At 29.0% G+C, this 21,500-nt stretch overlaps 1 protein-coding gene and 1 long non-coding RNA gene across 5 annotated transcripts in view; one reads left to right on the plus strand and one right to left on the minus strand.

The window, feature by feature from the left end:
- Positions 1 to 4,879: 4,879 nt before the first annotated feature.
- LOC121116731 (neurotrimin) overlaps positions 4,880 to 21,500 on the minus strand; it is a 103,467-nt gene continuing 86,846 nt past the window's right edge. For 2 of the 4 annotated variants that reach the window (XM_071887771.1, XM_071887772.1), the window contains exons 6-8: positions 18,227 to 18,398; positions 11,320 to 11,346; positions 4,880 to 5,235 (exon numbers count right to left, since the gene is read on the minus strand). In XM_071887771.1, the coding sequence (XP_071743872.1) occupies positions 5,114 to 5,235; positions 11,320 to 11,346; positions 18,227 to 18,398 (321 nt within the window). In that variant the 3' untranslated portion in view covers positions 4,880 to 5,113. Of the gene's footprint in view, positions 5,236 to 6,393; positions 6,426 to 11,319; positions 11,347 to 18,226; positions 18,399 to 21,500 lie in introns of those variants that run through there. The other 2 variants (XM_040711026.2, XM_071887773.1) reach the window with 2 other exon arrangements.
- On the plus strand, positions 9,805 to 11,570 carry LOC121116732 (uncharacterized). Its single transcript, XR_005863929.1, has 2 exons — positions 9,805 to 10,088; positions 10,274 to 11,570. It is a non-coding gene; the product is annotated as an uncharacterized lncRNA (long non-coding RNA).

Here is a 21,500-nt window from a genome sequence, read left to right on the forward strand (position 1 = left end):
ATTGAAATTGAGTAAAAGTTTCATTATTTTTTTTTCTTGGCCACAAGGAGTATCTATTTCATTGAATAGTTAATAATTTAGCATAAATATGATAAGAAGAATAAAAAAAATAAACATCCAACTAAATCAATAAAAGATGTTAAAGTATTTTTGAGAAATGTTCAAAAGATATTGCTTATTCAACAAAACTAATGGATAAAAAATTAAATTGTCTTTTTTAAAACTCGGATATAAAGTTTCACTTTCGATAAAACACCGGATATATCCGTAGTTGAAGAGCATTTCTGTCCTTATAAATTTAGTTGGGCCTGGGAGATGACGGCGCTTATCATGTTTTCTTCTTTTGCAATGTAAAATGCTATGTAATCGTCTCACTTTGGGCGATAAAAGTTAACATTTTTGTTTCAAAGGCTTCCAATCACTTTAAACAATGTCTTAAGAGTTACACATTCGAAAAGAAAATGTTTCCTTGTTTCATCTTCCATGTACCAAATATTACATATACATGATTCCAAGTAAAATACTTTGCTCTCACTTCGAGTGTACCGGAGAGTATCCCATATTTTAGGTACTTCTAAGCTGAACATAGAAAATAATTACAAATAACACCAAAGAACTTCCTGAAATTAGTCTATTTTTCTTCTTGCTAAATGTCTCCCATATGGGAGTCAAATTAAATTTTCTAAGAGTAGATGGGATTAAAAAAGATAACCGAAGGTGAAATGGTACTGCTGGTATTGGAAATAATGCAAAGTTCCCTAAAGTGGATTTGTAACGTTCGAACACCATTTCATTTATGAGCTTGTCCGAACAAACTGTTTCCGCTGTGTAGTCGACTCCCCTGTTTCGAACCCCCATGTCGAAGATGGAGCCCCTGGTGGGAAATTACCATCTAAGAGATCTCTCAAAAGAGTTAACAATATCCACAGCACCCTTAGATAGCCTTTCCATCGTTTCAGTATACTCTGACATTCTTTGAAAGACTTTTTTAAGTCCAGTGTGGGGATCATACGAGTAACTTATCTCAAAAAAGTTAGATAGATGTCTGTTCCAAAATTGGTCCTCTCTCCAGAGTTGCCCAATCCAGTAGGCGTTAAGAGATTTCCACAAGTCATCAAAAAATATGACAAAAAGGCCGCCATATTTTATAGAGTTATGGATCCTCCTGGACGATGTTTTTTTTCTTGTTTAGCCCAAGAAAAGACTTTTCAAGCATGGAAACCTGCATTGCTACATTTTTTTCATATGGTGTTTCCTGTAATAAATTTATTACCTTTGAGACTATATAGGTGTTCCACGATCAAACCCTGTCCCAGGTATTGAGCTTAAAAAAAAAAAAAAAAATTACAAGTCCGCCCAATCTTAGAACTAATTTTGTGTAGGTTTTTTTCCAGGCATTCATCTCCAATCCAGGATCCTAGCAATTTTGTGCTCATTGTAGTGTGGAAGGTTGGCCAAAACTTTCGATTAGGTCACTGATAATTTTTGTTTTTTATATATTCATTTGCAGTCCAAAACATTTTTTAAAGTTATCTAGCAGGCTCAGAGTCTATCTTATTAATTTAATTGTTTGCAAGGGGTTACTAGAAAAAATCATTGTCAGGTCGTCTGCATAGCCAATACACATTGGATGGGATGTAATTGAGGAAAATCCAACGATGTCACCATCCTTATGAATCTCATAGATTCAGGGGTATAATAAGTAAAGCAGAGGAGGGATTTTTTTGTTGTGAATACTTGCCCTTTCATTTCCATACTAAACTATTGTTTGTTATTTGGCTGGGAGAGTGCCAATCATTCCAATGATATAGTCACCAAAACATTTATTGTATAGAGTTTGAAATATAAATTTATGAGACAGTGTGTCGAATGCCTTGGTAAAATCAACTGCCATTCAGCAAATATATTATTTTTTTATATGTTTTCTTCCTCTGATAGTGCAAGAGTGCCCTCTGATGTGCATCTCCATTCTTCGCAGAAGTAATGTACTTTTGCTGCATCTTGTACACGATGTTTCGTCAGTGCAGTCAAAACAGCTATAAAAATGAGGGTAATACATCTCGATTGCTTGGCTAATATATTTTGGGGCATCAGAAATTTCGCCGCTTGGAGTGAAAAGTGAATAACTTTTTCTGTTTTTTTTTCTGTTATTCTTCTTTTTTCCTACCTCTACATATCAAAAGCCGAGCATGGGATAAGTCTTGAATGGAATCAATCTTCAGTTTGGTCCTATAAAGAAAATCTGTATCCATAAACAGTTGGTAGGTCTTATACCTTTTTTCGATTCGACTTGATTCTTTCGTTGAATGTTTGCAATCTTAGCTAGATTCTGGGGGAATTTTTCAGCCTTATAGTTTCCTTTCTTCGTAATAGACAAAGGGTTTCTTTTCAAAACATGATTTCGACTGTGGAGAATAATCGTACATTTGGAGTTAAGGAGTATCTTGTTTTTCAATAATATTAATTATTTATTTTTTATCTCTGGGACATTTAATAGTGTTAAGTTAAGTTTCCAAATAACTTTAATCCTCAGTCCCTTTGCACATGGGGTAATTTGATCTTTGATGCCCAAATTGATGATCAAATATCATTATAAGATACTATTGATTCCCTCAATAATCTCTTGACTAGAAATAAGTCAATGCGCTAAGATATTTGTCTTAAATTTTTGTCCTTTGTAGAAAAAAGTATAAGTATAATAGTTCTTCAAGCTCCCAACATCGTAAAAACCATAAAAAGCCAACATTGGTTTCAGTACCTTAGTAGTACGAGGATGATCCTTTATAGAGGAGGGTTGAAAGTTTCTACTTATTTGAGGCTTAAAAAAAGTTCATAATCATTGAATCTATTACTCAACAATGATAGATATAAAACAAATAAATGTAGAATTATAATACAAAAAGTCTATGAACAAGTTTGTATAAAGATATTAGCAGGAGATAGTGGGAAATTAGTAAATTGAATGTTGTTTATTGGAATTGAATTGATAATTTGGTTGTTTTAGCATATTACTAATTGTGAAATACATAGAAAGTTTGATTTTGTACTAAACAATTCATTTGATCTAGGACTCCATAATTAATGAATCAATTATCACTATAATAAAAGCATTGTGATAGAAGAATCCCATTTAACATACAATATATAAAGAAACCATTATTCATGGGAAATGACAATCGAACATTCATAAATCACTGGTATGGAGTACAAAACATAGGAGTACATAACATATTTAAAGATAATGAGTTTAGGCGTCACAGATTCGGAGAGACTCTACGTCAGTGATCGGCAACTTATGGCACAAGTGCCACTGCTGGCACGAGGAGGCATATTCACTGGCACGCACAAATTAAAACATTTTCTCGTAGTTTGTGTGTTTTTTATCATTATTGTTGATAATGGCACAATCATTGATTAAAAATGTTGAATTTGGTTGTTTCAAAGGTTATCTACGCTATCCACAGCTTGTGTTAAAGTTTGGAGTTTGTAATAAATCGTAAATGAAATATTAAAAAGGAATACAGGAAATTGATTTACTATTACAACACCAGATGTATTCTATTAGAGTTAAATGTCCGTATAACAGACAAAAATATGGAGATTGGTCTTTCCAATACCTCTTCTCAAGGCACTCCCTAAACTTACTAATGAAGAGAGAGGTAGTTGCGACTCCATAATTTATCTATTTCTCACAACAATTCTTCAAGGAGTTCTTTAAGATGACCCATGGCTCTATAGACTGTTGTTAATGTCTGATTCAAGTCTCTTTACACTTCCGTCTACTATACAGATAGGACCCTTCTGCTTCAGACACTCGTAAAAGGCTTTCTAAAAGTCCTTATTTTCCTTCATTTTAGTAGATCCACATTTTCTATAAATAATGTAAAATTGTGTTGGGGGTCTGAAGGCAGGATTATCAACCTTTTAACATAGCCTTATAATACTTTTGAAGTACGGGAAGCTTTTTGCAATGATCTTAATCTAATTTATTCTCTCCTTACCTGGCATTTTGTATATATGGATGCACCTTATACGTTCGCAAGTTGACCGTACATGCTAATGGAAATTTTAAACTTGTCCTTTACATACTCTTAACTGAACAATAATTTTAATTACATACTAAAAGTCAATTGAATCAATTATTTCAATTTCACTTATTAATATTTTTAATTATTAAATATTTTTATGATCAACGAAATAATATAAATTTATAAATGTTTAAAACAAATCCGAATTGAAAATACTATTTAATTTTGCTCTTGATATATTTCAATATTTAGGACGTGGTAGAAATGTTGTCACGATACCAATATATAGGTATTTTGGGACTTTTTGTTACAAACTATAAAGCAAATTTCGTTAAGGGCAATTCCCATACAGTTACATGGGTATTCAAAGGGCTTTTGTTTAAAATGTAGACTAGCTCAGCAATTTTAGGACTAATTTTTTATAAAATCTAAATTTTATGGTACGAGACGAAAGAAAAGACAGATGAAAACAAAATAGACTGTAAATTTGTGTGCTAGTGAGATAACACGCAACCTAATTGGCATTCGACATGTTGTTACTTTTATTGGATCTGCAATACGCTCCTCAAAAAAGAAACATAAAAACAGGTTCAAAATCAATTATTCGTTTGCCCGTTCTATGCAACACTTGAATCATCATTCAATCGTTTTCAGATTAAATAGAGCTGGTTCCAATTCACTTAATCATCGTCAAGAAAATTAATATATTGGAAAAGAAGCAAATAAATTGATAACAAAATTGTATGCTGTACATTTTAAGTTCTTGTTGTAAAGTCACGTAAAAAAATGAACAATGGCAGTAGCTGACAGGTAAACAGCTTCATGAATGTATATATATAAATATCCAAAGCTCATATAAATTGTTATGTATTTCAAATAACACATATTATCTTAAGTTGAAATGAATACAATTAAAAAACAAGGAAACATTTTATTATACCTCAAAAACATTTTTTTAGTTCAAAAAATAGTAATTATATCAAAGTAAATTTAATGATAAGTAATGTAAATAAACATTTATTTTTATATGGAATAATAATAATAATATATTGACAGGAAAAAATTAATAATCATGCTGTTGAGAATCATTGATAAAAACACCAAATCATAATCAATTGAATCAGAAGTTCGAAAAGAAGAGCCGATAGTGAAAATACGGGACTGAAAGATGATGAATTTGTTAAAATTAATTGATGCGAAGTTTCACCTGAAAAAAAAAAAAAAATATCGTGTTAGAATTGTTTGTTATCATAATATCTAACCACATAAAATAGGATTCAATACAATCCAACGAGTGGTTCTTACTTCGTTATCCAATTTCTACATTTTAATAAAACCATTCCCCCATTATCAAATTTAAAAAAATCACATTCTATTAATTCATATTTTTACGAGGTATTTATACCACCTCGCCCTATTAAAACATATTTCAAATGATCCTTACAAGAGATAACCTCTCCTTTCAAATTATGAACCACTTGCATAGTGAATACATAGAAATAAAAAGTTTTCTAATATTTTTCTTAAATATTTAAATTTATACTATAAAGGTCTCTTGTAACAGTACCCGCAAGTATACCAGTTAAAGGATTGAATTAGAAATGTTCTAGTTCTAACTAGGACGTTTTGAGGATTTGAAAGATCTTTTGGATGTAGCATTTTTTCTGCTTAATGTTGGCAGTTCAGATTTGGGTGTTTTTTTTTTGATTTGGTACTTACTCAATTCAGACTAAATTGTTAAATAGTGACAATTGTGATGATGTCTTGTAGGAACATAAATATACATAAGCACTGTGATAGTTGTTAAATTTATACTCTTACACTTATCAACTGTTGTATTATCCGTTTTATTCATCCGGTAATAAATACTGTTACATTCGGTCCGTAATGTATGCTAATAATTTAATGAATTGTTGTTGATAGCGGTAGGGGCGTTCCTATCTTTCATAATTTGTGGGAGGGACCTGAACTCCAAAAATTAACACTGTAATATAATTAAGTTTATTATAAACATTCGTATGTATATAATTCTTGAGCTCCTTCCTGAGTCCGCACACCTGTATTAACCTCATTTTCAGTTAGTACTAAACTTCATAAGAAAGCTGTATTAGAAAAGTATGGTATGCATTATAGAACAATTTAAAATTCATATAAAGACATCATATTATCTATGTTCACAAATTTGAAACATATATGAGGTCATCAATAATTAATCCATGATTGGGGTCCAAACATTATTTTAATTGAGACCGATCATGACCATTTTTTTTTGTAGGACAGATCTATATGTTTTTCTATCCATACAGACAATATTTAATAAAAGGACCTAATTAGTTCGGTACAAGAAATATTATAAGAGTCTTACATCGTTATCTTTATTTTATCCCTCCACTTTTCCTAAAAAAAAGAAACATAAATAAATCAAAATCTGTTAGTAGATATACAAACCTTTCTAATTATGAAGTTGTTGTTTAAGAACTGCTAAAAACATTTCACAGCTGAACAAGAGCTTATTTAAATTCAATCAAGCAACGTTCAACCCCCCTGACTAAGGAAAAAATCAGAAACATCGACATCTTACAAAATATTATGATGTATACTTTTGTGTAAGTCATATCAGTCAGGATTTTCAGACCGAGACCCAACACTATTTGTTACTATTAAAACCGCTTGGAAAATGAGCATGACCTGTAAAATTTCTATATCTTGGGCATTAAAACTATCCAATTCCCTTCTCTCAAAAATCAATATGTACGTAATAATAATCATATAAATTAAGAATAATAATTGTATTAGAAAATCAGTAAATACTTTGTTAATTAGTTCCATTGTAGAAGCCATAGTAGAACTAAGTTATAAAATAATTAAATAACTCTTTAATAAGCTATTTTTCATTATATAGTTTTTCCGGAAAATCAAATACAATAAAATGTAGGAAAATTGATTAAAAAATGGAATGAAAATAAAAGGAAGGGGGAAAATGATTTTTCACTTTTATAATAATAATACTAATAAAAGTCCACCTTTTTTTCTCTTTCCTCTTCTTCTGTTATTAAGGTTAATTAGAACCACTGCAGGAGGGAAGAAGAGAATACGAAACAACCACAGAAAGAGAAGAAATTCTTTTTTGTTCTATTTTAAAGAGAGAATATTAAAAAAAAATAGACAGAATGAGTCTAGATAGATAGTATTTACCATATAATATATGTAAAGTAATAATTCATTTTCTTATTGTTTTCGCTATGAACTATAGGACTACTCGTCTTTTATATACATATACTATATATATATATGTATTTAGACAAAATGATCTATGACATAACACTAGGAGAGAACTATTTTAGTCCAAAAAAGCTGAAACTTTGCTGATGGCAGATAAATGCATCTCGCTGTTTCAGCCATTTTGGACAACAAATATGTAACAAAAGCTGGACATTCGATTTTGTCAATTTTCACAAAAATACTCACACCAACTCTCTCAAATAACTGCTACGTATTATAATATATTTTAGCCTAATAAAATTTTATTATCCTTTAGTAATTGTTAAAAATTGTGATACTATCTGCATCAATGAAAATATGAAATATATTTTTACCTATGAATTTTTAATCGAAAAAAATCATTTGAAAAAAAATAATTATATATTGACTGTAAGTAGAGGAATTATTTTTTCTAAATTAATACATTATTAGTAAACAAGACATTTCTCTACCAAATAAGACACCTTTCACTCCATCTCCCCTCATCATATTTATCCATGGAATGGTAGATAAACAATGAAAAAACATAAAAACATTCATTAAAACCTTACAATAATGAATTACAGAATTAGTTAACAACTAATAAATCGATAAAATATCACCCCATAAATTAAATAATGAAAGTGTATAATTACTGCATTATATATATATTACACATAGTATAAAGAGCGGAGACCAAAACTAGCAGTAACATGATCAAATTTTAAATAATATGATTTTTATGGAACAAAGAACAGACAACTTAAAACCAATTTGGGATATGTTTGAACACTTCATATATGTAGATATATTTTTTTATTAGATATGTCCTCTTTCACAAGCAATATCAGCCTCGTCATGTCGGCGAACATACTGACAGCTCTTAACGATGAATACAATGTCCATGGTGTACCAAACTATTATGAAATCAGTTCGGAGCGACTCCCAATTTGAATGAGAGTTGTGGCAGAGATTCTTCTTCAAAACACCACAAACTGTAAAGTCCAGGGGGGTTAAGGTCAGAGTTGTCGGTTCTATTATTGCTACATAAGTTGTATTTCTTTATCGTTATATGAGGCCAAAATGGACTTCTTGACGTTGTAGGCAGTCTGAATAAAGATGCCTATAGTCTTTGCAGCCTTCTCGGTAATGACAACGGCACAGAGGAGATCGCACACGCGTTACCTACATTTCTAGACTAAGATACATTGTAAAAAACCAAACTTAGTTTTTTTTTGTTTCAGCTATCGTTTAAAACCTTGTTATTAAAAAAGGTGGATAAAATTGAAAATAAATGGCATTGCAAGTTTTGGGTTCCCTCTGTGTATAATAAAGTAAGAATTTACAGTGAAGGGAATACATACAGATATATATTACATACAATAGAGTAAAAAGATATTTCAATTTATGGGGTGAATCAAGCCCCCAGGGAAGGTACAGAGGTCTTAGTCAATTTGTATTTCTTTTTATTTCTTAAAAGTAGCCTGGTTTATGTTGTAAAATATGTATGTTTACTTTGTTGCATTTTTATAAAGGCTTTATAATTGAATAATATCATATGACACAAGGCTTTACATTATTATATGTACATAAAATATAAATGTATATTTTTTACTAATAGTTGTAATTAAATAATTGCTGAAATGAAGATGGATGAACAAGAAAAAAAAAATGTTGGGGTAACATATTTTTGTGTTTTCTTTATACAAAAAATAGTTTGGTTTCAAAAATATTTTGATTAATGGCTTAGAATGCACCATTTTCATAATAAACATATGCACGCACAATTTAAACTGTCCCTGTTTCATGTTAGTATTTTTATTCTCTTGCATATATAGAGCTTTCTGTGGGAGACAAGAAAAAAACAGACTTTATCAAAATTTGAGACATCCCAAGCCATTTTAGTGAAAAAAAAACTAAGTCAAAATGGACATTTTTAAGCAGCTTATACTGGCCCAAATATGATACTGAGTCACAGATGTACTTTTTATATTTTATTTGTTCAATGATTTGTAGTTTCCCCTGTTTACCATTCATAACCATAATAAAATAGAGAAATAGCAAATCATTGAAGACATCTTAGAACCTTCAAATTATTCATTTAAAGGAAGGTACACCATTTTTTAAATGTTAAACCAAATACTTAAAAATATATGACTTTTTACGCACAGCATTCTATTTGGGACAGTATCAAAGGCCTAAGAATCGCCAATTTGGAAAGAAAAATACCATTTTTATAAAATTAAATTGACTAAGAGGCCTATTAATTTTCAAAAGTAAATTTTTTGATTATCCTCAGAAGAACAGGTCTTTGTTTTTGGATGATAAAAATATTTTCCCCGACACGGGACAGTCTAACAGCATATATAGTTTTTCATACTGAACAACAATGCCACTAAGCCTCCTACTGCAAGTATATACATAAATATGTATGCATATTCAAAAATCCTTGCCTTTAAGTGAAAAATAAAAAAAATTACGAGCATATGTACCCAGTTTATTCATCAATCATTTTCAATAACTCAATTAGGGGAGAATAGCAAATGTAATTTTATTTCATATATATTTTATTTTAATTTGTCAATTGCTTATGATTAATTAATTAATATCTATAAGCATAAGTTTATAATATGTTAGTGTTGTAGTTCTTGAGATAGAAGTTGATCGTTGCTTTCCTTATATCTAGTTCCCTAAAAGTTTTCGCTTCGATCTCTCAAAGTTTTCCCTCAGTCTTGGTTCCGAGTGACCTGATAAGTGAAACAAAAGATGCAGTGATTCTCCTTTCAGCTTTTTCATGAGTTGACTCTTTTATGGGTTAAGGTAGCTATTTATACATATTATTAACTTAAAAAAAAAATCAAAATCAAAAAAAGAGTATTCGATTTTCATGTGTAATGTGTCCATATAAAAACAGCCTTGAGAAAAACAACATGTTAAAAAATAGAATCTTTATTTGTCTAGTTACTTTACTTCGTATAAAAAGATCACATAATTTTTTTTTACAGGCAATTATGACCATGTCTTACTCCCTTGGACTGAACACGTGAAATAAAAAATCCAATTGTGCCCGTGTATGGAACATGGATAAGACAGTCATATCACGCAATTGGGGCTAATATCAAATAAAGTGGTTTGGCTTTACGATGCCATGATCAGACCTATTATCATCAATGGGTGTTTCGTTTGGGAACATACAAAGAAATGTGGAATGAAGACATTAAACACTATTCAAAGAAAGGTACTTCTGGGTATGACTCACACCCTAGGATCAATGCAAATTGCCGCAATAGAGGCTTCTTTTGTTGTCAACCTCATTGATCTCCACATAGAAGCACAAGCAACAGATTCAAGATAGAGAACAAGGCATTTCCTACGGGACACCTGGGATGACATTAGTATCCTACCAAGGGGCCGTGGGCATCGTTTCTCCTGTGATAAAATACTTCATCGAACTAAATTGAAACAAGCAAGTGACTTTTTTCTTATTGGGATCAACAACTTTCAAATTGACAACTCTGACGGTTATAAACACAGACGAATCCAAAAGATGAACAAGGTGGTACAGCTCCAGGATGGGCTATCACTCAAGGAAATATGTTCATTCACCAATCATCGACCTCTTTGAACAACGTGTTATCGGTAATTCAAGCAGAAGTATTCACCCTCTCACAATCAGTGGCCATCTTCTCAACCAAGATAAACTTTTAAAAAAGGTTATTACTCGATCAGATTCCCAATCAGCACTTTCGTGATATTTTAAATTCTGTACTACAAGTTATTAAGTCAAAAAGTCCAAAAAAATATTGAAGAGTAGAGAAAATGAAAAATATATATATCTTGAATGGTGCAAGGGGCATAATCATGAGACAGGAAATCAGATTGCAGATTACCTATAAAAAATAAGCACTAAGAATAAAAATCAAAAAGTTTGTTGGAGTGCATAAAAGCCTAACTAAGTACAGACCAAATTATGTAACAAATACACATTATCCGAGACAAAGCCAAAGATTTTCAAACTTGGGCGTGACCAGATAAAACTTTAACTACTTACGAAAGTCACGGGCTATTTCTTGCTCACCTGAGTAAATAGAAAAATATGAAGAAGTTCGTATTCTAAAATTCCTCAAATGTTTAAACATGAAAAACATTCTTGATAACAATTTTAATGTCTAACTAAATAGGTAGGATCTGCTGTAGTAGCCAAATACCCTAATGTTGATTGTGTTCTTTATCTTAATGTTTTCTTTTTGTTAATGTATAATATCCTACGGTAAACAACAATAAATGTTAACTAGCTAACTATGTACCGTTATATCAGTAAAAAAACAACTTGTGGGTTGAGGTTGATATGCATACAGCTTTGACCTTTTTTATGATGCTCCGTATTGAAAATTTAAAGTTTTAGAATTTACAGTTTTTTAAATCCAATCCAATCTATTTCTATGTTTAACATTGTTTATTCAATTTTGTTCACAACTAATAATAACAAATTAAAACCTGCGGTATTACCAAACAAATAAAAAAATTGTAAATATACATATATTTTAAACATTTTATGGTCAATACCTGTGGGAATGCTATTTAAGCATTAATTCCTATATTATGCTATTCTTTTTTATCGTGATAATTCCTGCTTTTGGATTTATTTTTAAATTTCGTTCTTTTTAATCAAGGATTTGTGATTAATAGTTTGTTCTTATGTTGTTTCAATTATTTCAATATAAATATTTATTATCTCTCAATGTGTTATAGACATAAATTTTTTTTTGTTTTTTTACTTATTTTTACAAGGTAAAAATGAATTGAATAGTTACAAAATGATACCAAATTTAAATGATTGAATTATTATAATCGATAAACTGTTTATGATGTAATCAAATACATTCCATCCTTAGAGTTCCTTTTTATTACCGAGTTACTGTGTTTTATAACGGATGATTATCTAACAAAGGGTTAAAACGCTAACTAGTTTTCCCTATAACACACTTTCTGCAGTTAGTGGTTTTTTGTTCAACATTAAATTACTATCAATAAGATATCAGTAAGCTACCTATCAAAAGATCAGCATACAGTAGCTATCTATATGCTAGCGTTTAGTTTGTTGCGTATATATAATGGTGTTTTGGGTGTTGAAACAAAACATTATATTTATTTTATTATATTTTAATCTTTTATAAACGTTGCTCCTATCCTATTCACTGTTTTTTGTTATTGAATCGACAAATTGATTTATCGAAGCTTTGAGAATAAAAAAAGTTTAGTTTAGATAGCAAATCAAAAGTTAGATTTCGTACAAGTTTTTCATTAAATCGAATATTTACCAATGTCTGCAAAATTTATTCATACACTATGTGAATAGATAATTATTGCAGACTAGATTGATGACTTTGCTTGTCTCGTAAATATCATTTACTTGCATATACATATTATGTAGTCTTAAATATATGCCTAGCCACACCATTCATTTTTTATTATTTTTTTTTTTTTGCATTGTCATACTTGACAAGCAATTATGCTCAAAGTTAATATTAAAAAAGTGTTTGTTAAAACTTTTGATACATTTTCGCAATAGTTGAATACTTTTTGAAAGTGATTCGACAAGAAAATATATGATTATACAGGGCTTGAAAAATCCCTAGCTTGTCACTTAGGGACTACATATTTACTTTTTCCCGCGAGTTGTTCAAATTTACACTCCTTGCACGTCGGCCACCTAAAAATATACACGAAGAAATATTTGAATATGACAAGTCTATTCACTCAGCAAAAACAAGAAATTTCTTACTTGCTAGAATAATCTATTTTTTTCTTCTTGCTCTGTGTAATCAAAGTTCCAAAAATGATGTCTTATTTTTATGTGTTATAAATATTATACAAACATTGAAAACAAAAAATGAACAAGTTCTTTTCATTTCAGACTACTGAAAGTTAAGAGTGCCTGTTTAAAAGATTACTAGAGATTTTTAAATTGTGCATGCCATGATAAACTAAAATTTGTTTCAGAATATCAGGGGTTTCATTAATTACAAATAAAAAATGTTTGAAATTAGGGCCAACTGTACTCGAAAATAATACTTTCGCAGAACATTAGAAACGGCAAAATTGATTAAATTAATATCTAATTTTTGCATATTATACAAGCAAAAGTTCAATGATTATCTTATAATTTAAATTTTGACGTAGTGTTATCATGATACCAATATATTGAACTGGTTCCGGTGTTAGAATACAAATATCGAAATTTCAAAGTTTTCAAACTCTTTAGACTAAAAATTTATAACTAACACGTCGACAAGTGTTATTAACATGTATTTACTGAAGCATCTTGCCAATTTTAGTCTGGGAAGAAATAAAAAAGTGGTTATCTCAAAAATTTGGGTTTCTTGTCCTCGACAAGTAATTATTTTTATAACGTAATGGCGCAACAAGTATAGGTTTTAATTCAAATGTAGTAATAAAATTCTGGGTTTAATTGCGCCTTATTACCGTTATAACAAGTAGCACTTATATATTTAGTTTTGTCCAGCTTTTGCACTTTTTCATTTTAAAAGACTTGAAGTGATTAAATCCAAGACTTCAATTCCAAAAGAATAAAATGCTGATTTCCAATAAAGAAATACATTTTGTTTCAAATATTTCGGATTCAAAAAATATGTTATATTTGCCATTTCAATTAGAATAACTTTTAGATGTATTGCTGAACATATTTTTTAAATCATACTTGCAAAAAATACAGAAAATGTATATTTTAGTATCCTTAACCTTTATTTTCTCTTAATAGTTGTTTCATATAAAAATCATTAAATAAATTTAATATTTGTTAAATATTATATTTTATACTTGTCAATTTTTAATCAAAAATAGTAATTAGAGAAAATAATATTAAATTTTATTTAACAATAGAAGATAGATTACTTATATATTACAAAAATATTCTCATAAAAAACATGATCTATATGAAATATAATATTTTTTTCTTCTCTTTTATTGTTTTTTTTTTCATATTCATGGTTGGGGTTAATAAATACTAAGAATGTATAAAAAAATCTTTGATACATAAATAATTAATTTCAGAATTGGTTAATAACTAAGAAATTAATTAAATATTATTATAATATAATTAATATTTAATTTATATAAAAAAGTGTGCCAAAATATGATAATCACCAGATATTACAATAATATTTTAATCTACGGGGTGGTTTAACATTCCTTGGGCAATATTTGAGTTTAATGACTGAAGCAAATGCTTATCACTATTGTATGTTTTTAATAAATGTGAATAGACTAGGCAATATTGTGAAACATAAAGATTATTTACAGACAACCATTGAATTATTGCTTTAAGTATTCAAAGATAATTAAAAATAAAGATGAAAAGAATTGATTGAAATTAATTATGGTTATTGTGCACACGATTATAGGGAACAACATCCAAAATGGGGGGGGGCAAAACCATTAAAAACAAACCACGAAATAAAGATTGAATATTGCCTTTTATTTCTCATTTTCTGGCATATATTTATATGCATGCAATGTCATTTTAATGCTCATTTGGCGATATTTTGCTTATTATTTATCTATAGGCATCATAGATTGAACCTCAAAATTTATCGACTATTTTTATGAGTCCTTCATTATATTTGATTTTATGCAAAAAAAGCTTTTAACTCATTACGTGTTTTGAAGTATTTCAATACATGGTTTATTGTAAAAATCAAAGTTGTTTACGACTGACTATAAAATAAAAACTATGGATTTATATATGTAGGTACCTACAATATTGTGGGTTCAGAGCAAAAGTTACAAGCCACTTGTTTTTTATAGAAAATAATTTTTCTTATTTTCAAATTAATATACAGGGTTTCAAGCAAAATGGGAACTGGGTTTCTCATTATTATTTAGCATTGGTCTATTGAACTTTTAAAAAAACAAGAAAAAAAAATCACTTGTTCTTCGACATAAGGAGAAAAAAGCAACGGTAGCAGATTTTATGATCTCATTGACGCAAGAATTTGTGTAAAGAATAACATTATTAAGTGTTATCTAGATTACCTAAATGACAAATAGTGTAAAATAAGGCCATCATTGATGTCTTTTAGAGAACGCTTGATCATCCTCTCCTATTTTAGAGGAAGACTTAGATCCTCCAATGTTGCTTAGTGTGGTGATAAATATAGATCAGTATATTTCAAAACTTCAGAATTAAATTTTAGATACCAAGGAATAAGAGGAAGATGCCACTTTGCTGATCTATATAGAACATAGTAGAATTAAAAATAGGTTTGTGATCCATATCGTGAAAGGTACACAAGTCCTTTTTTATAAAAATAGTTTCCAGCTCTCTCAGTTGTTTTTGTAAGTTATTAAAGAATTGATTCTAGTTTTTAATTTTGAGAAAGACATTTATTGGACTATTGTAATCAAAGACGTGTGATTTAATTATTTGTGTTGTTCCCATTTAAATGAGTGCTTTACTACTGTATCGTTAGAATAATTTGTACAAAAACCCTTGACCAATAGGAAAAATAGAAGTATTTTCCGCATTGATTTTTACCCCAGAAAATAAAGAATATTTATCTCAATAGAAAAGCAAAATATCGACTCTTTTCATTACTTGTCTGTCCGAATTTCCTTCTACCATCAGTGTAAGGTCAGCTGCATAAAGTTCAATCAAATGTCTTTTAGATCCTAGGTAAACATCAAACCTCCCTATTCCCGCATAAGTGTACAACCTGATTGTTCCATTGAATCCTAAACATTAATAGAGATATGGTACTCCCTTGTTTACAGCTTTACCTTAAGACTATCATGTTACTCTGCAATCTATCAATCACTAGAGTGGAAGTTCCATTGAATATGAGAACACAGATCAAATTATAACTTACAAAATAAAAAAAACTTATTCTTAAGACAAAAGCAATTATTGCTCCATTGGGGTTTTCTCATTTTAACGGAATTAATAATTGTCTAAATATTTTGTGTAATATCGGCTTCATGTAATTTGTTTAAATCCTTTCTGTTCTAAACCCCACTTATTTTAAAGTATGTGCTCGATTTGTTTTGCTTTAAGACTTACTAAAATTATGTATGATTCATTAAGAATTGGCAAAGGCCTCCAATGACTAAGTGATGTTCCATTTCATTTTTAGAGATGAGGGAAATCCTCCTTTGAAGTTGAGATGATAATACCTTTCTTTTCCATATCAAATACAACCCCAAGTAAGTAAAGAATAATATCCTCAGTACATAGGGTAAAAAAAATTTATTTTTTAATGTCAGATCCAGAAGTTTTGTGTATCTCAGTAAAACTTAGTGATATAGACAACATATTATTGTATGTTAAAGAAAAAAACAAGATGTGACTTTTTTTGGTATAGGAAATCCACTCCTAGAGCATTCCAAAATAACATGATAATCATCCTCTCTCGAAGTTAGTATATTACATGTACTTTGTCACAAGACTAATGTTTCCAAAAAAATGTATTTTCTCCATTAAGTCTTCCCCTACAACATACATATAGTATAGTTAATATCTTGCCCTGGATAAGTTATTCTGGTTTTGAAAACCTTTTCGCCATCGGCTTCCACAACCCAATCTTACATTGATAAAAAAAAAAAAAATGGAAATTTGTGTTTGAATTTTCAATTAGTGATATATTTTTTAGAAAAAATATTACATGTTGAAAATATGAAAACATCATTTAACATTATAGTTTTAAAAGGATCGCCTTTCAAAGACTTAAAGCCAAAACAATCGAAATATCAAAAAATGATAAATACAAAGTTTAACATATTCACACATACTTAATATCAAATTTTTCAAACTTAATTTACTTCAGAAAAAAAAAGGAAAATAAATAGACAACTCAGTTTGTATTTTGTTTCTTGTACTTCTGATATCACCGAATAATTAGCATTAGAGTACTTTCATACCGAAGTGATATCGATACAAAAGTTTTAATTATTTTTTGTGGCATAATTCCATGATGAACCTTGTGGTTGGGGAATTAAAGCGGTGTATATAGCTTTAGATGATATCAAAATATTAATTAGATTTCGTACGTCAATCAACCTATCTTCTGTGAGCTGTTGATCAACAAATGCTTTAAAGTTAATAATAGCAGCACTAATTATGTACTTTTTCCTCATCGAAATAGAATAATCGCTTCCCAATATCTTGGCTCGAAATCTTTAATATACTCGGAATCTTTTATAATTTTCAAAACTGGACAGTAAAGGAAAGCGTGTTTGATATCGATATATATTCGTTCACAGTCTTTGCAATATTGTGAAAAATTGAAAGATTAAAACAGGAACGGAAATATATTAAAAAGGCTACCTTAAAGTATGAAATATATTCTTTTTTACCCAGTTACGTGATCACGTTATAAAATCATGTTCAATAAAAAAGGTTAAATAGGCTTCATTTGATACACGCTTTCAGATTTAAATTTAGTTTTACTAATCTAATAATGAATTTAGATTATAGTTAAAATTCCAGTGTATCTTAACTCATCCCATAAACTTGCGAACAGGCCCTATAGTTTATCAAAACAATCTATGAAATACGGACTCTATGTAATTTGTATGAAAGTAAATTAGACAATTCGTCTAATGTCGTTTTTTGTTTCAGACTGTTTATATGTTAACTCACCACATATATAGGTACTACAAACATACTTAAAATAAGAAACGAAAAAAAAAAATAACATAAAGTTATCGAGAAAAAAACGCCTAAAAATACCACTTAAAAAATGATTGTTTATTCAAACTACAAATGATATACCTACATAACAATATTCCTAAAACATAAACTCTTCATTATTTGTGTATCTTGATTTTCATAACATTAATCGCACATATCTCAAAACAAATAATATCACACTTTTAAAATCACACTTGCTTCAGACGCCCTTAAAAAATAGTTTTTAATATACCAACATTAGACAACTCACCTCGTAAAACATGTACGTTGACAGAGATTGTATCTCCCAGAGAAGGAGAGCAGGAATACGTTCCAGAGTCTCCATGCTTTGCGTTTTGAATTATGAGAAAACTGGATGTGATGGAGTCTCCCTTATCCGTGATGACACTTACACCACCTCGAGTAGAGTCGTAAGAAATAATCTGTTGATACATTAAATAATTCCGTTAAAATAGAGTTTTATATAACATTTGATGAAGTATTATTTATATATGTTCATTAACTAATAAATTCGTTCTCTGGAATGATTCAAACAGCGAAATGTTAATATAATTAGTTTTACACTATGATTGGTGTTATTACTTTGTGGACATGCTTGAATGCTGAAAATATAACCTACCCATTCAATATATAAATATAGTTAATTAAAAAAATATATGAAAGAAATATTGACATACCATTGGTAAAAAATAATTAGTTTAATAATTTAAAAAAATCCCTTTAATTAACTTTGTCCCTTACTAAAATAGTAGGAATGAATCCATATGCAAAACCTAGCATTCAATACAAAACCACAGTTCAGCTCAATACACGTTGATAAATAAATTTAACATTAAAATCCATTTTTGTTTTGTTTTATCAAAAAGCAAAGTATCAACGCAAGAATAATCATTCAACCGATTAAGTACGGTGCGTAGGTATATCTACGTCCTTCTTTTTTCTGTTGCAATATTAATTTTGGCGAATATAAATAAATATACTGTTTTTTTCCCTTCATTTATATGTTTATACTGTATCACAAGAGATTGACCGTTTTTTTGATTTTGTTTTAACTAATTCCTTCAGTTTTTAAGTAGTGTGTAATAATGGCAAGAAGGAAAACGTTGCTTTCAAAAGTATAAATATAATTTATATATTTTTTTACTACAAATAAGAAATAAATATGTCATTTTATATTTTAATCATAATTAGAAGATACATAGGTTCAACATTGACAGGTTTTTTTTTTTTAATTTTGTTTTCTTCTTATATTTTTTCCCAAAGTAATTTTTTACGTCGATATATCTACGCTGCGGCCGTTATTACAAAAAAAAAACAATTTCGAACTGCCCATACATTTTTTTGCATATGTGTGCAATGTGTTCAAGTGGTGGGTATCTCTATTCTTTTGATTTATACTTGGTAAAGAAACACAAAAGGTAAAGAAGAATATCTCAAAAATTGGATTGAAAAGGAAAAGCTGTTTTAAAATAGATTGAGAAAGCAAAACATTTACCAAATAAAATCCGTCATATTATTTTTGACAACTACTTTATTTTCACTCATTTATGTGATACTATCATATAGTGGATATTTCGCATCGAGCAAATTGAGGGCAAATCGTACAGAAAAATATTCTATAGCAAGAAGAGAAAAAGAAGGAAAAAGGTGCTTATGATTTTGTTCATTTGACAACATTTTAGTCCTACGTAGGAAAAATATCAAAGAGTTTCATATTGCCACACATTTCAGAGGTTTGTCTATAAAAAATGGAGAAGATGGGACAGAAGTAAAAAAATAGAAATCCCTGAACCTAAATGTATCAAAAACTATATAACCAGCCTATTGGTTATGTTGATACAATGTGTGGGAACATTGTATCAAGTAGGAATTCGTCTAAAAAAATAGTGTTGATCAATATTTTTCTATAAGGGGTTATCGACAATCAATAACAATTTTCAACTAATGAAAATGAACTGAATAAAAAATACATTAAAAAAAAAAAAAATTAATTAAATGAATTTTATAGAAACTTTAGCTTTCTATTATTGCAAAGTTAAAGAGCATCAAAGTTGGAAAACAAGCACCAACCATCAAAACAGACTGGCTATTGAAGCTTTGAAAGAAAATATTATTAGATAAGTAACACAGAAAATACAAAAGTTTGCAAAGAATGCAATGAGAAAAGCCCTTTATTTCTGGTAAATATGAAGTTGGTCTGCATCCAAAACGCTTTAATATTATTAAATTCAATAGAAAAATAATATTATTTTTTTATAGTAATTGGTTTTAATATTTGGTGTATTTATTTGATCGGAATAAGAAGGTTTAAAGAATTGTTTAGAAAATACATTTTTCCCTTAAGTAGTGTGCTTTTTTATGTCTATATGGCCGATGCGTATATTTATCTACGTTCAAATATTTTGAAAAGTTATAATTCGATTTCCCTCAAAATTTAGTATGAAAGGCTTAGGATCATTTAAAATAGTATTTACAAGGTTTGTTTATCTTATGCCATTTTTTAACTTTCGGCCTTAATGGGTTAAATAGCCAAGGTGCCGAAATTTTTTTAGAATTCTTGATTTTTTAATGAAATGTGATTTACTTTCTAAGGTATTAATTTAAGAAAAACATCAATCATAATCATAATAGTATAAACAATTTTAGGTATATTAAAATATTTTACAAATTAAGTATATGCCTATTTAAAAGAAATCAAAAATATTACAAAGTTTTAAAACTTTTTTTTAGATTAATTGTGTAGAAAAAATAAATAATTATAATAAAATTAGAGAGTTAAGTCCTGATTGGAAATGAAATAAAAAAAGTGATGGTTTCCAATATTACATTTTTGACATTCTAGTGGTAAGCTTAGTTACCTTATTCATAATACATAATTTAATCAACTTATATTTGTGTATAATTTAAAAAAAATAAAAAGAACACAAGAATATTTATTTTCCAAAAACTTTACAAATTATTATCTTTAAACTTCAACAATTATCCTTTTCAAAATAAAGGGTTGTAGGTATGATTTTAAAATTTATTTTGTTTGTAGGAGTGAAATACTATGGTAAATTAAACCTTGAATGAACTAAAATAACTAACACAGCAATTTATCTCCCACAAAAAAGAAACTTTCAAATCACAGAACCTCTTTATTTTGAAAGGGAAAATTAACAAAGTTTCAAGAACAAATTATGCATTGTTCTTATACATAAATTGCGTTTTAGCTCATGATTAATATGGTTAACACCTTTAGGAAATTTCCTGTTATATATGGGGGGAAAACACATATATGTTATGTAATATTGTTGGCTTTCTGTCTGAAGCAGTTATAATGTTTTATGTCGTACTAACACGGCCTTTTAAATAAGTTCTTCATAGACTAGTCTCATTGATAGATTTGGTCAAGATCTCTTTAATTCAAAAACTACACATAGACATATTTAATGATTGAATTGTTGATTACTTCAAATCTGTTTGGAAATTGTGTTATCGGTGCAATGGCGATATATGAGGCTTAAAGTATTTAATATTTTTAT

Source organism: Lepeophtheirus salmonis, chromosome 4, assembly GCF_016086655.4.
Source record: "Lepeophtheirus salmonis chromosome 4, UVic_Lsal_1.4, whole genome shotgun sequence".
In the NCBI taxonomy this organism is placed as follows: Eukaryota; Metazoa; Arthropoda; class Copepoda; order Siphonostomatoida; family Caligidae; genus Lepeophtheirus; species Lepeophtheirus salmonis.